The 15,272-nt window shown below is 41.5% G+C and overlaps 1 protein-coding gene across 1 annotated transcript in view; it reads left to right on the top strand.

Annotated features, from left to right (window-relative positions):
- The first annotated feature begins 9,376 nt into the window (after positions 1-9,376).
- The window catches only part of NKAIN2 (sodium/potassium transporting ATPase interacting 2), a 1,132,096-nt gene continuing 1,126,200 nt past the window's right edge, over positions 9,377-15,272 (top strand). The window contains exon 1 of the mRNA XM_061131719.1: positions 9,377-9,461. Coding sequence (XP_060987702.1) covers positions 9,408-9,461 — 54 coding nt within the window. The 5' untranslated portion in view covers positions 9,377-9,407. The remainder of the gene's footprint in view (positions 9,462-15,272) is intronic.

The following is a 15,272-nucleotide window of genomic DNA, read 5'->3' as shown; positions in this document are numbered from 1 at the left end:
TTGTTGTTGTTCAGTCGCTCAGTCATATTTGACTCTTTGCAACCCCATGGACTGCAGCACGCCAGGATTCCTTGTCCTTCAAATGTTAAAATATATCGCCAAAAATCTATAGAGTATCAAATTTATCATATGCATTTACTTTGGCAAAGGGTTGAAAAAATAGATGAAATGGAACTATTTAAAATGTTAGATTAAAAATATTCTAGATATTTTGGCCCTAGTATATACAACATGGAGCAATGATTAATGACTTTAGTTTTTGGTGGTCTCCTACACCTTCCTCCCTTCTTTCTCACTCATTTTATGTACATCTCCAAGGTGAATCTTTCTAGGGCATAGCTCGTCTTCTCTGCTCAAGAACTATAGTAAGTCCCTTATTGCCTACTCAAGTCCAGCTCTTCAGACTGACATTCAGACCTGTCATTGCCCTCTTTTCTCCTCCTCCAGGCGCCTTATGTTGCAGCTAAACTGACCTACTTGCTGAGTCTGGACCTGTAATTTTTCCACCTTTAAGACTTGAGCCAGCTCAAATAACTATTGCTGATTCACACAGGTGGTGGTAACTCCCCTTGTCTGAACTGCCTCAGCCCTCAGCCCTCAACTCTACTTACACCTCTTAATTTTTTGGGGGAGGGGCGGGGGGTGATGGTAATTTTTAGACAGTCTCCTAATCTTCCACGTGGTAGCCCCTAAAGGCAAATTATCTATGTTTCACTCGACTTGCAGCTGTCCTCGTGTAACAGTTCCTTTTCTGCTAGCTGCTGTCTCCCTGCACCCCATCATCTATTAGTGTACCCTCTTGAAAGACAGAAAACCATCCAGAGAAACTTTCTGAACTAGGGAGTGAGAAGAAAGGGAGACTCACCAGGCTGAGCCACTGAACTGATGGTGAAAAGTAGATTTGTGGCAGAAGCAGGAATAGCAGACAAAGGGAAGGGTATTTCCCAGTCTCTTCCCATCTGCTCTGGGGGAGGGTGAAGTCCTTGCCTAGTGGGTGTAGACTGCAACTGATAGTGAAGTAGCTCAGTTGTGTCGGTCTTTGCGACCCATGGACTATAGACCGCAGGCAGCGTCTAAAGGATAATTGTTTCGCCACGTTTCCCACCCCCACAACCCTGACATGGGGGCACAACATCAGAAATTGGTAAGGTGGTGTGGTTGGGCAGAGTGAAGGCCTGGGTACAGTTCCCCGGTGGCCCCTGGACTCCTGAGTCACGTGGTCAGTATCCAGAAATCCTGTGTGGCCCCATGGAGGAATCCTGAGTCAGGCTGGCAGTGCTGGCTGGAGACATACAATGATAATGTTGTGACATCCAGAGACCTGGTTATTGGGCTGAACAGTATTAAAACTAATAAGAATTTTATTATGATTTGAAGTAAGAGCTTCTATGGTTTTTCCAAGAAGGCATATGTGAAGACAGAAATCTTATGGGAAGGGGAGATCATCAGCCATATCCCTCCCCGCCAAGACCATTCTCAGAAGATATCAAAGAAACACCTGTATTTTCCACAAAATGCCTGGGAAAAGTCTATTGGAAGCATTTCAGAATCACTGTTTTCACTGCACATTACCAAGGTGGGCAATGGAGGCAACACAGATTTACAAGGAAGTCATAGTCCTAGACTCCAGCTCACAGCTAAAGAAGGTAAACCAGAAATGCCTGCTTCCTTCATCCACCTCCAGATTTAAAAATACAACTTAAATTCAATATCCCATCTTCTCCCTCAAAAAGGGAAAACAAACATTTGATTAGAATACTGTATTTATACTGGCTTCCCAGGTGGCTCAGTGGTAAAGAGTCTGCTTGCTAATTCAGGAGACACAGGAGATGCTGGTTTGATCCCTGTGTGGGAAGATCCCCTGGAGGAGGAAATGGCAACTCTTCCAGGGTTATTGCTGGGAAAATCCATGGACAGAGGAGCCTGATGGGTTACAGTCCATGGTGTCACAAAGAACTGGACATGACTGAAGCCACTGAGCACACATTTATATTACTGACCATCTTAACTATAAAAAGACACAACTGTGTTTAGGGATTTATTTTTCTTCCTTTCAGAAGCTCAAAACATACCACCATGTAAGGATTTTGAATTATTCCTATTGTTAGTAAGAACACTATATTTTCCTAACTTCTCTTTGTTACTTTCTAATATTGTATTAAATTTGTATTTATTAGGGTTGTAGAAGGATAAACTGGGGAAAGCATAGCAAATAAAGAAATTGAACAGTAACTACATTATCAGGAAAGATACTTTCAAGCCATGCAATGAATCTTAATTGCATAGAAAAATATGTAGAGTACATATTACCATTGCCTCACTAAAATCTAATCATTTGTTTAGTATTACTCTATTGAATGGTTTAAATACTCTACTCCTCATCTCATAATTGTAGAAAATGAATCTCAGCTTTTAACTGGCTTTTGAGACTGTGAAGTCTTTTGAATGGATGAAATATATTCTTCTTCCCTTCTCCACAAAATTGAAACCCAAAGTCAAATTACCATGAATCAATTCTTATTCTAGTTAATTCAGAGCATCACTTTCTTTCATATTCAATCAACTGGTTTCTCGGAGATATTAGTATCAAGCTAACTGTTTTTATTGTGACAGAATAGCATTGATATCTACATTTAAATTTTTACTTATTTCAATTTTCAGGAAATGTTAAGTTCCCTTTAATTATAATTCAGTTTTTAAAACAGAGGTTTGAAAACTTGTCCCTCACCTTTTTTGACATTCCTCCATTCATGAGGGTGGGCACCTAGATGTCCCATTCCTCTTTAAGTAGAGTGGACTTGTGACTTCCTTGGAACCAATAGACGATGGTGGGAGTGGAGCTGGGTGACTTTTGAGGCAGGGTGACAAAAGCAAGTGCAGCTTCTGCCTCGTATGCTGGAAACTTGTGTGTGGTGCCCTTGACTGCCATGTAAGAAGTGCCACGACCACTCCAAGGCAGCCATGCTTTGAGGAAGCCCAGCTACAAGAGAGGCCACGTGTAGTGATCTCCTCCACCTTCCAGGTCTTCAAGTCCTTCCAGCCCAGGTGCCAGACTTGTGAGTGCGTGAATCTTCAGGTGATCTCTGCCCCCGCCACAGAGCTATCCCCTGTCTTAAAAGTCTTTCCAGCTGAAGCGCCAGACAGTGGGGAGCTGAGACACTTTCCCCAGTGAACCCTCTCCAAATTCCTGACCTATAGACCCCTTGAGCATAATAAAATCACTGTTCAAAGCCATTATGTTCAGAGTAGATTGTTACACAAAAATAGCAACTAGAGCTCCTAACTTATCCTCAAACTTATTTCTCAATTCTTGAAGTTGAAGGAAAAAAATCAATACAACTTAGAGGAAAATAAAAAGATGACAATACAGATTTTCTTATCTCTTAGATATTTTTCTCCTAAAGTTGCATGTCTTCTATGGGATAATTAATAAAATAATAACTGAGCCTTTTATAAAATAATTATATTAATATGCCTTAAAATATCTCATGGTAAATATGATAAAATGTTCAAGTTAATAATATTCAAGCTAATGTATGCAGTTTTTCTCCAGCAAATAGGTACCAAAACCTCAGCATATTTATGGTATTTTACTTGATCTTCTAAGTAAAATTCACATAAATCACAAATTAAAATAATTTAGAGAAATAGAATCCAAATGGTATTTAACACAAAAACATAGCTGGTTACTCAAACACAGCTCTTCGTCCTTATCATGGCATAATCTGTCATCTTGGCTTATCAGCATCTCTGAAGGCTGGCATTTTGGTCACAGAGATAAATGGATTCTTGTTGCTATGGCCTGTACTATAGAATCTGTCATTAGATAATATTATTAGAAATGGACCTGAACTTTCAAGAGGAATCATCACAGGAAAATGAGAGTCAATGTGATATATTTCTCGGCCACAGTTCATCTTAGCATATGTGCTAGGTATTTAATAAATAATCACTGCATAAAAGACATGCAAGTTAAAATGGAAGGTGAAAAAGTTTTTTTTTAAAAATGATAGTGTCCATTACCAGTAAAGGCATAGGGGAACTGGCAAGCGCATTCCCTACAGGTGTAAATCTGTAGAAATCTTCTGAGGAAATTGGGATTCGCTTATCAAAAGCATTATGATTTTGTTCATTCTTTGTCTCACTAGTTCACATCTAGAAATATATAATAAGGGAATAATCAAAATGTATGTGATGACATGCCTACAAATTTAAATGTTATAAAATGTATAATATTGAAACACTGGAAGCAAACTGTATTGATTTTTCTACTGCTGCTATGACAAATTAAGACAAATTTAGTGGCTTAAAACTAGCACATTAATTGTCTTACAGTTTTGTACTAGGTCAGAGATCTGACATGGGTCTCAGTTGGCTAAAATCCAGTTGTAGGCATGAACGTCTTCCTCCTGGAAGCCAAGAGGTTCTGTTTCTCACCCTTTCGAGCTTCCAGAGGACACACCTACCTTCCTTGAATCATAAGCTACTTTCTCCATCTACACATCCAGGAATGGTGGGTGGAATGTCTTCTCACCTTGCATCTCCCTGACCTCATTATCTTCTCTTTCTCCCCACCTCCCAGCTGTTCTCAGCTTTTAAGAGCTGACTGATTACCTTAAGCCCCAACAGTCCAGGCTGTTCATCCCATCTCAAGATTCCTAATGTAAATCACATATTCAAAAATCTCTTTTGCCACTTAAGGTAACATATTCACAGGTTCTAGGGATTACTGTGTGGACATATTTGAGGGTGCATTAGTCTGCTCACCATAAAACTTGTATGTCTAAGAAAAAGATATGAATTAAATAACTGGGATATTTGCTTACATTGGGATGTTATGCAGCCATTAAAGCTATGTTGTATACAGAATAATGATAAATAACAATGGGAAAATATCAACTATGGGCCAGGCACTGTTTTAAAAGCTTTACATAATGCTTTACTTAATGCTCCCAACAACCTATGATATGTATGCATTTTAACTCCCTGCCTCCTTTTACAAAGAAACTAAGATACAGAGAGTGAAACAATTTGCTGAAGGTTACACAGTTGATAAGTGGCAGAGCTTGGATTATACAGTCAAACTGACTGCAGAGTCCATGAGTTTAATAATTAATAATTTAGACATACATTCTTAATCTATTAAGTGAAAAAAGTAGATTACATATATATTATGTATTATATAATCCAATTTTTGTAAAATAAAATGTGCAAAAATGACAAAAAGATTATCTCTGGATGGAAGGATTATGAGTGATTATTTTCCTTTTCAATTTATTTCGAAAATATTGTTTCCTAATAGCTATTTATTTTCCAAATAAGAAAAACAAATCTAAGTTTGTGTAAATATACAGTAAATTAAATTTGTTGATTTTGCAACTGCAAATTGCTGCCTTTGTGTTTTCAAACCATATAAATGGAGACCGAGTAAAACTCAGAGTGAAATTGCTCAGTGGTATTACAAAGCTAGGCTTGAGCTTCTGCTCCTGTTGAAGTGACTGAGTGTTGAGCAAACGACAACTCACTCCATGGCTGTGTACCTAGTACATTCCATCAGGCAGATAAATGAGATAACAGGTGTGAAATAACCTTGAAAATGCTTTAGCCCAGGATACCAAGGTCAGTCTTAGAGATGTGGCTGACCTTGGCATCCTCCCCACAGAAACAAGATAATTAACAATAGTTGTATCACCAGACTAGTCAACAAAAGCCCTGAGAACATTACAGAGCTGAATAGTATGTGACTTTATTTCTGAATGAAAGTGCAACCACCATTCCAATTAGAGATGTCTCTCTTTCATGCACATCTGTGGGAGAGTTTAAATTCTCTTTAGTCTTTTCCCCTAAGACTCCAGAGATAACAGGAAATGGAATAGAAAGGGCACGGCCACCGTAACCTTAAGAAATGGAACTGTCTCCCCAACATTTCATAAAGCAGGCACGGCCTATATGCTTTCTAAAAGATGTTATGTGAAATAAGTTTACAGATAATAAAGCATGATCTCAATAAAGCTGGGAAAAAAAGGAGAACAAAATATGTGTCATCATCCTTCTAAATATTTTAAGTCATCACTTCTGTATGGCATTCTAAAAGATTGACAAGTAAGTACAGTAAAATACCAATATGAGAAAACAGAAAAGCAGATTTTGATGTTTCACAGACATGCCTTCACCACACTCTTAATTCTGCCACAGAGAACATGTGCATCTGTGATCAAGAAATAGTAGTTCCTCTTTATCTGTGGGAGATGTGCCAAGACCCCCAGATGTCTGAAACCACGGATAGTACAAAACCCTATATACAAGGGTGCCTTTAAAATGAGCATTGCACAACTCATCAGTTTTCTGTGAGTAATGAACAAGATGATTAGGGGTAGCATGTCAGGCAGTGGGTGCACACAGTAAGTGCAATAGTGGGTGTAACGCTGAACATGCCTTTGGTTCTCTTCTGAGAACACTGTGCCAATGACGTCAGATCAGGACTAAAAACCCTTAAAGACTGCCTTCTGCTGGTCTTCTCCGGAGGCAGCCCTGACACAGGATTTGAGTGAAGTGGTTTATTTCTGGATGATCTCAGGAAGAGGAGCAGCAGGGAGATGAGGCAAAAGGGAAGGAAGCTGAATCAGAGAGGACGGATGAGTGGGTTACCAGCATGGGCAATTGTGGGCACCATGGGCTCCATGCTGGTGAGGAAATTAATAATGTAGTCAAGAGCATGTCTCAGGGTTTCACATCTCTGGGCTGAGAAGGTTGGGAAATTTATCCCCCAGCTCTCATCCACTACTGGGTGAGGGTTGCTCTTGAGGCTGTATCTTCACTCCCAGCCAAACACCTCTGGGCAGAACAAGCCTGCAGCAGTCCCAGGTGCTTACAGAAAGAAGATGGGCATGTTCTAAATGGCAAGAATACAAGGACTATGGGTGGGGTGCTGACACTCAGCTACAGACAGCATTATACCGTCTGCCTAAAGGCCACTTGGGCTGTTGCTGGTTGCAGGGAAGCCATTGCAGGATTATAGATGACTCCACAGAAATACACTGTTGCAATTATAAATTTTAAAAGGTAACATAATGCTTTTCATAGTATGGCAGCAGCTTCTTCAAGCTGCTGTATTAACTTACAGTTTTCTTTTTGCTTGGCAATACCTACCTACAAAATACCTACATTCCCAGCCACTACTGGTCATCTAAACTGTGTATAAAGACAGAGTAACAGCTGAAAGAAACCTTTTCCACCAATTTCCTCTGGCTTCAGTTTTTCCAAGTGTTGTGCTTGCTAGACCCTTCCATGGGAAAGAGCACATATTGGCCTCTGATCATTTAATTAAACGTTGAAAGACACTTTTCAGAGAATAGTTTATTTACAAGTAGGGTAATTAAAAGTAGGTATTTCAGTATAGTAACAAAATATTCATATGCTATAAATATAACAAATACCTTTTTGGCTGCCTACAACTGACAAATCAGTTCCAGGCTTCTGGGACTAGGGTCCCTATACCCTATTCAATTTCTTTTTATTTCGTCATTCTGATGTCATATTTATTCAAAGGAAACAATCGTTTGGGATCCTTATTTGTGGTTCCAAGCATAAAATTATCCTACACAATACTATTTTCTCCGTAGGGCCAAGTTTCATTTGCTAGGGAAAGCTCTTTGCTTTAAGTGCTCTCAACAGTCTTAATCTCCTCAGGGGATGCGGGAGGACAATTGCTATTTAAGTTTCTTAAACCATTCTCTTTCCTTCATCGCAACGACTCAGTACCTCAGCGGATCTCTACACCACACCTTCATTTCCTGGAAAAGGTAGAAATGCTTTAACAAGTGGCTCAGGGCTATTAAAAAAACAAACAAACAAACAAAAAAAAAAAACCACAAAAAAACAAACTACCCTTGGATCCCGACACCCAAGCCCCTGGGGAGGCCACCTGGGCCAGCCTGCTTCGCTGTTCTTCAGCTTTCCACCCGCAGGTGGCAGCAGCGGGCTCCGAAGCGGGTCTCTCCGCAGGTTACAGAAGCAGAGGCGCAGCTTTGGGCCGGCGTTCCAGACCCGGGACTGGTGCATCCACCTCCAGGGATCCACACCCAGCCGGGACGGCCCCAGAGGCTAAAATACTTGAGTGCGGAAACTGTCCCAGATCTTCTCATTTCTCGAGTGAAAACAAACGAAGCTACAGCAACTCACTGCGTCCCTAAGCGCCCCCCCACAAACCCCACCCCAGTTCCCAGTTTTCCCACCAACTCCAGAAGCAACCCGGTGCCTTTTCCGGCGCAGGGTCTGCTCCGTAACTCTACGCTCCGGCCCCTGCAGATCCTTGGGAGCCGGGAGCCGGGTGCCGGGCGCGGCTAGTAGCGCGTCGGCAAGCGCGGCGTCCCTTCTCCTCCGAGCCTTCTGCAACGCGGGCTCTCCGGACGGAGGGGATGCCAGGCTGCACTATTTCATCACCCGTCCTCCGTCCCTAACCCTCCTCTTCGTCCCCTTTTCCCCAAACACACACACACGCACGCGAGCGGCTGACTCGCGCGCAGTGCTCCGGGCTCGGTTGCGGGAGCAGGACAGACACCAGCCCAGCAAGCTCCGGACACACCGCTCGGACTCTCCGCTCCGCGGACCCCAGCGTCCCCATCGCCGTGGCCGCCAGCGGTCCCCTCGGCGGCAGCCCCGGCCGGACTGGAAGAAATCGACGTTCTGCGAGGGGGCGGCGGGGCGCAGGTTGAAGGATTTGTTGTAGGAGGATTAACACATCTGGGCGAAGGGAGGGGCAGCGCCGCTGCAGGACGCGGCGCGGACCCCGCATCTCTGCGCGCTGCAGCCGCCGCCGCCGCCCGGGACCGCGAAGCCCGGACGCCCCCGCCCGGCCCGCGCTCCGCCCCTCGCCCGCCGGGCCCCGCAGCGCGGGGCGCGGAGGAGCCGCGGGCGGCGCAGGGAGGCGGGCAGCGCCCCGCACCCCGCACGCGCTTCTGCCGCCCCCGGAGCCGGCGCGCGGAGAGCGCGGGGCGAGCGCGCGTCGGGCGGCGGCCGCGCTGGGGGTGCGCGGGGCGAGCCGGCGCGGGGAGCGGCGGGGGCGAAACTTCGCGGCCAGATGCCCGAGGGCGCGGCGGCGCTGCGAGGCTGCCGCTGTTGCCCCTGCGGGCCCCGGGCGCGTCTCCGCGGGCGGCGCTGCCCGCGGCGCGGCGTGTGCACCGAGCGAGTGAAGGTATGTGTGGCGGGCGCGGCTGGAGCTGCCGCCGCCACCGCCGCGCCAGCAGGTCCTAATGCCTGTCACTTCCCAGGACGCCGGCAGCAGCAGCCCGGAGCCCCCGAGCCCTCGGCAGGTCTGCCCGTCCTTCCCCGCGATCTGATTGGATAAAGTGGGGGCTCGACGGTGGCCGACGTGGAACAGTCTGGCTGCGGCCGGGGTCTCGGAAACCATGGGTTATTGCGGTGGCAGGTGCACGCTTATCTTTATCTGTGGCATGCAACTGGTAAGTGACACTTGGGTCCTCTTGTTCTGCAACGTTCCGTTGAGACAGTGGGCAGGGGGGGGCAGTTAAAGGTCTGCCGTTGATTAGAATAGAAGGAAAAAGAAAAGGTGACAGATATATTGCCTATGTTTAACATGCTTTCAGGGAAACGCGCTGCGGGGTACGGGAGAGGTGAGGCTTTCCGCCCCCACCTATGTCTTTTCTTCTGAGGACAGTTTGGCAGGTTCGGGTTAAACTTGTCTTTAATTTCTTTAAGCGAAGCAAGAGGTAGCTCTTGTTCTTTTATGCTTTGCGTTCCTATTAATGTAACAACGTGATAGTCGCATGCAATTTACTATACAGGTGTTAAAACAGAAATAGGAGATTTTTTAAACTTTTCCTCTATATATTAATTTTTGCAATGTCTTTGTTTCTTCATTGACGTGTATTATTTTTCAAGAAATATATTGTCTGATAAGTATAAGGCTCTAACAAACCACTGTGTAGTGCAGATGGTATCCTTACAGCAGTCTGATCTACAGGATACACTGAGTTTTAAAAGTATGTAGATTGAAGAGAAATACTTGGATGAGCAACAGCATTGCTATAGACTGAACCAGTAGCCCTGAAACCACACTTATTATTGATACAAACAATTCTAAGAAAAAATGTTGTATCTTACATTATGTATGTAATTGCTTCTGAAATAGATACTGTTGTCTGATCCCATGGGATGGAGAATTATATATACTTCTTGAGGAATGTTGTACAGTTTCAAAGAGGCAAGGTGCCAATAGAGGAAAACGTCATGTCTCTGAATTTAAATTCCTTAAGGGCGATAGGAGGAGGAGTTGAGGATAGTTTAGAGGTGAAAAATAAACCACTTCTACTGGTTAATTTGAGGTGGGAAGTACTTGCTTGCTCCTGTTACCAACAGCTTTCCTTGGAAAGTTCATCTGAATAGCCATTCACATTTCCAACAATTGTTTCATAAAGGCTAAAAGAACTACAAGACTGGAGATTTCTGAGAGCCCAATCAATAATCAAAAGAGTAAGGGTTTTCTATTGAAACTGATGTGTTCTTCACTGTTTATCAGTTGTCATGAAGCTCATGAGTGGTGGTGGTTGTTTTCTTTAATATTTAGCTGAAGGGGTGCTTTTAGTTGTGTATTATCTCAAGGATGTTTTTATTCCCCAGGAAAGTTATCTGATGATGTATATTTTGGTCTGTGAATTACTTATGCACTGGGTTGTAAGAAAAAGAAGATGGAACTATAATTTTAAGATTGTTACATTTTCTTAGTTACTTGTAAAACAGTTTATTTTTCTGTACCACATGTTCAATTAAGTTATGCATTAAAGGTTTTACCATTAATGATAAAGCTGATCAGAACAACTAGAAAGCTTACTTTGGTAAACTACCAGTAAGGCCAGGTATGCCAAACTGTATAAACATTTTCAAAACATTCTTAAGTTCATATATGATTCAGAAAAGAATACATTTGCTGATTCACTGTGTAAAAGCATATGAAGCTGTGAGAATGAGTGGGTGGGAAAGAGCATTTTTATGCTCTTTTCAATTTTGAATTCTAAAATGTGGTTTAGCTAACATTTAGGCTTTATTATGGTTAATGTAGTCATTCGATCTATACGGCACTTTGTGTGATGAATACAAACTCTTCAAGAACTTAAACAGTTTTAGAAAAACACAGATATACAAATGGGAAGCTCAATATACAAAGTAGCATAATATGGCTAAACGGGTGTGTGTGTGTGTGTGCGCGCACGCTTATTTGTGTGCATGCATATATGCAGTGGTGTATTGGAAAGGTGTTACATCCCTTATGAAACAGAAATTCTGAATCTAAGCTAAGTTCTCTAACACTATAGAAGTAGCTGTGATATAAAAGTGTTTAAGCAAGTGTACGTTTGAATCCTAAGAGGTATTTAAGCTCTGTAAGAATCTTGTGATTTTTCCCATTCAGACTTTATGTGCCACCAGACTAATATAATTAGCAGCCATGTTAATGCAGATGCAGAAGAAAAAAACAAAGGACGAAGAACACCCAGTTGGTTTGATAGGGTGAAATGATCACCCCTAAAGGACTGAAGAGATTACTGTTAATTGTTGCCTGTTAGAAATATAGTATTTAATTTTAAATAAAATAATTCTTTTGCAAATAGTTGCAAAACACTGGGAGAACGTGCACCTGGGGGCCAGCGGCATGTGCACACACACAGTAGGTGGGTGCTTATGTTTCCTTTGTTCTTGATAGATTTTTGAAAACTTTATGTATCTTTGAGCTATTATGAGTAAAGTTTGTTTTATATATAGCCAGATTTCCAGAATGTAACATTGTTGGACACAACAGTTCACCAAGTTTTGTTTCTTCTGAAGTGTTTAGTGTCTATTGTAGTAACATTTGGGCTTTTTTGTAGCTGTGCAGAAAATTTTAGATTTATTAAAATTAATTGAAGCCAAAAATTGTTTAAGATAGAAACTTGATTAAGTTTCTTTGTTAAGTAACTGTTAACTTTATAGAAACATTTGTCTCCCATTCTGTAAGTAGAGTGTGTTTTAACTAGACTTTAAGGACTATGTATGTCTACATAAACTTGAAACTAAACTTAGTAGGAGATGAGAACCTCATTTATCAGTATGTTATCCGAGTATATACACAGTGTTCTGATCCTTTAACAAGTGAAGGACAGAGACAAAGGGTGTGGAGAAATTTGCCTGTCAGGATTCTATATCTTTGTTTTTAATTATGCTAAATGTGCATTTAATTTTATGTTTGGCAGACAAGTTTGGATAAACATATCTTCTTTGAAAAATCAGGAAATCAGTTCATAAGACAAGAAATTAGAATCTCATGCTATAGAAATTCAGTACAAAACTTCCATTTTATGAAAAACATATCTGTATATATCATTCACTAAAATCTTTGAGCTATATGATTACTCCACCTTCAGATTTCAGGGTGATTCTTATGAAAAGGGGGTGTGAGCTCTGGAAACAGATTTGCTGCATTTGCAGAATCCAGAGTCTAAGCTCATAATCTGAAGAAGGTAATTTTCTTTTTATCATCTCTGTCCTTAATGCTCAGAAACTGAAGATGTTAGATAGTTACCAAAAGCATCAGTGATTCTGCGGGATGGTTATGGTGGTACAGGACGAGAACAATTTAACTTCTTATTTACAGCTTTCAGCAGTTTGTGAAAGAGCTTCTGCTATTTTTCTTCAGTGTTTGGTCGAATCAAAAAGTACTTTATGTAAATGTTGAAAAAACACTCAGATATCTCAGATAGTTCTCAGTGAAAAATCAGCTCTAATCTGGAGGCGCATGATTTATTTTAGTTTGAAAAGACAGCTTTGCTTTCAAGTAAGGAAATTCTAAACCGCCCACATTTTTGTACCTCAGACTCCTATATGATGCAAAGCCCATGTGTCATACACTTTTGAAAGAAAGTACAAATTTACACTGAACAGATTAACACTTGAAAATGCCATTCTTGCCATGTGCTCTATGAAGTATTGCTAACTTGGAGCAGGTGCAACTCACAATTAGATTAGTACATGTGTGTGCAGCTGCGTGGAGAAGCAGGTTTGGAACAATTAAGAATGATCAGTTGCTTTCTACTGCGTCGTTTCTAAGCTTTTCGGAGGTACACATTTATGGTAAAGGCTTTGAGTGCTTAGATGGACTAAACATAAACAATTTTATCATAATTATGGAGTACTTCAGTGGTGTCAATTGTGATTTTATGCAGTGTTTATAGTTACAAGTTCCTTAGTTCCTTAAAACAAAATAAAGCATTGACGTGAAGTGACATGAAAAGTGCAGGTAGAATCTTATGATTTTCCTAGGTACATCTGACAAGTTTGAAAGTTCTCTGAAAGTGTAAAACGTTATCTGTCACAACTTTCTCTCTCTCCTGGAATTAAAAATTTTAGAGTTAAATGCCATTGGTAATAAAATCTTGAGGTCATTAACTGATCTGATTCATGGAGAAGACTAACAATTTCCACATAACATTTCAGAAACTTATGATGGAAGAATATGCTGAGAGTTTGCTAGGTTGTAAAATAACAATAAATTTCTTCCCTTTAAATGTTTTCTGTTTTTGCACCCTTACATCATCATGTGTGTCTTTGTCTTTAATTCACTCTTCCATTGTTATTGAGCATCACTCTGCTCTAACATTGACCAGGAAAAAAATAAATAAATAAAAGATGTAGAAACTTCTCCCACTGCCCAGCTCTGTCTTTGGTTTGCAGACTAAGGGCAGCTTCTTTTCTCATACACCCAAAGTTGCATAGAACCGCTCTCTGCAGAGCTGTTTTGCCTTCTTTCTCAAATAAAGGCTTGCATGGGAAGCATCCCCTGCACAGGATGCCAGAGTCATCTGGCTGGGGGCCCGTATGTGGGCAATGGCCCAGATATGCAGATGGACGTTCCACCAGCTTTTTCCTCTAATGCTGCTTTGGTTTGGGGTCAGATCCTCTACTTGCCCAGTCAAGAATTTCAGAATGGCAGCCAGGGACTTCTTAAAATAGGAGGTCTGTATTTCTTGGTCTGTTTCTTTTCTGTGCATGTGTGTACTTGACAAAAATAAAATCAGAGAGAAACACGTTTTAACACTTCTGTGTTTATACTAGAAATAGCAAATATTAAAATTGTGGCATCATTAAATACTTTGCTGTAAGTTGTCCCTTGGTCTTTGCAGGGAATTGGTCCCAGGACCCCGCCCCTCCATGGATCTTGCCTTTGATCCTCTAGTGCCTTGTGTAAAATGAGAGCCAGCTGTCCATTACCTGTGGGTTTCACTAAAATTTCAAGGATTTATGTCAGTTATTTAGTAGAATTTCAAGTAACTCAGTGTAATTTTTCCAAAAATAGATTTGAAATTACTCTTGCTAATAATTGCTTCCCTACTTCTGTGCCCTGTAGCACACCAATATCAGACCCCAAACACACACAGAAGAACGACTTCAGTTCTGTTATTTCACTTATATGGTAAGCTCTTTCAATTTTGGTTCCCTTTTTTCCCCTTAGAGCTTGATTATTGTTTATTTTTAATATATTAAAGTAGATAGGCCATCAAGATATGATGCGTCTATGTTTTTTTCCACATAACAGTACTAGAAACAGGGTATTTATGCCTACATCATTTCTATGGGGTAGAAATAGAAGTGTATGAAAAGATTTGCTTGTACCAACACTAAGAAATTGAAGGACATTTAAAAATTATGAAAGCATAAGATAAAAGTATATCCTTATATTTCTCCAGATTAGGGTGGGAAGTAAAATTTATAAACTCATTTTCTCTTATTTTAATATCTCAGGTGTGTTTAGATTTGAAAGTTTTTACAACTTGAATGGCATATTTTCTTCATCTTCCTGAAATCAGTGTTTTCCGTTTTTTTTTTTTTTTTGGTTAGTTTAAAATGGGTACTTTTGTCTGATAGAACTGGTCATAACATTTTATCTAATGCAAGCTGTAGACTGTCTATATTTCCAACCTGGAATAGGAATAGAGTGACTTATAATGCTGCTGCTGCTGCTAAGTCGCGTCAGTCGTGTCCGACTCTATGACCCCATAGACGGCAGCCCACCAGGCTCCCCCGTCCCTGGGATTCTCCAGGCAAGAACCCTGGAGTGGGTTGCCATTTCCTTCTCCAATGCATGAAAGTGCAAAGTGAAAGTGAAGTCGCTCAGTCGTATCCAACTCTTCATGACCCCATAGACTGCAGCCTACCAGGCTCCTCCGTCCATGGGATTCTCCAGGCAAGAGGACTGGAGTGGGGTGCCATTGCCTTCTCTGCATCTA

This window comes from Dama dama, chromosome 28, assembly GCF_033118175.1.
Source record: "Dama dama isolate Ldn47 chromosome 28, ASM3311817v1, whole genome shotgun sequence".
NCBI classification, from domain to species: Eukaryota; Metazoa; Chordata; class Mammalia; order Artiodactyla; family Cervidae; genus Dama; species Dama dama.
Note: the sequence above shows the minus strand (reverse complement) of the source record. Positions and strands in the feature narration are given on the sequence as shown.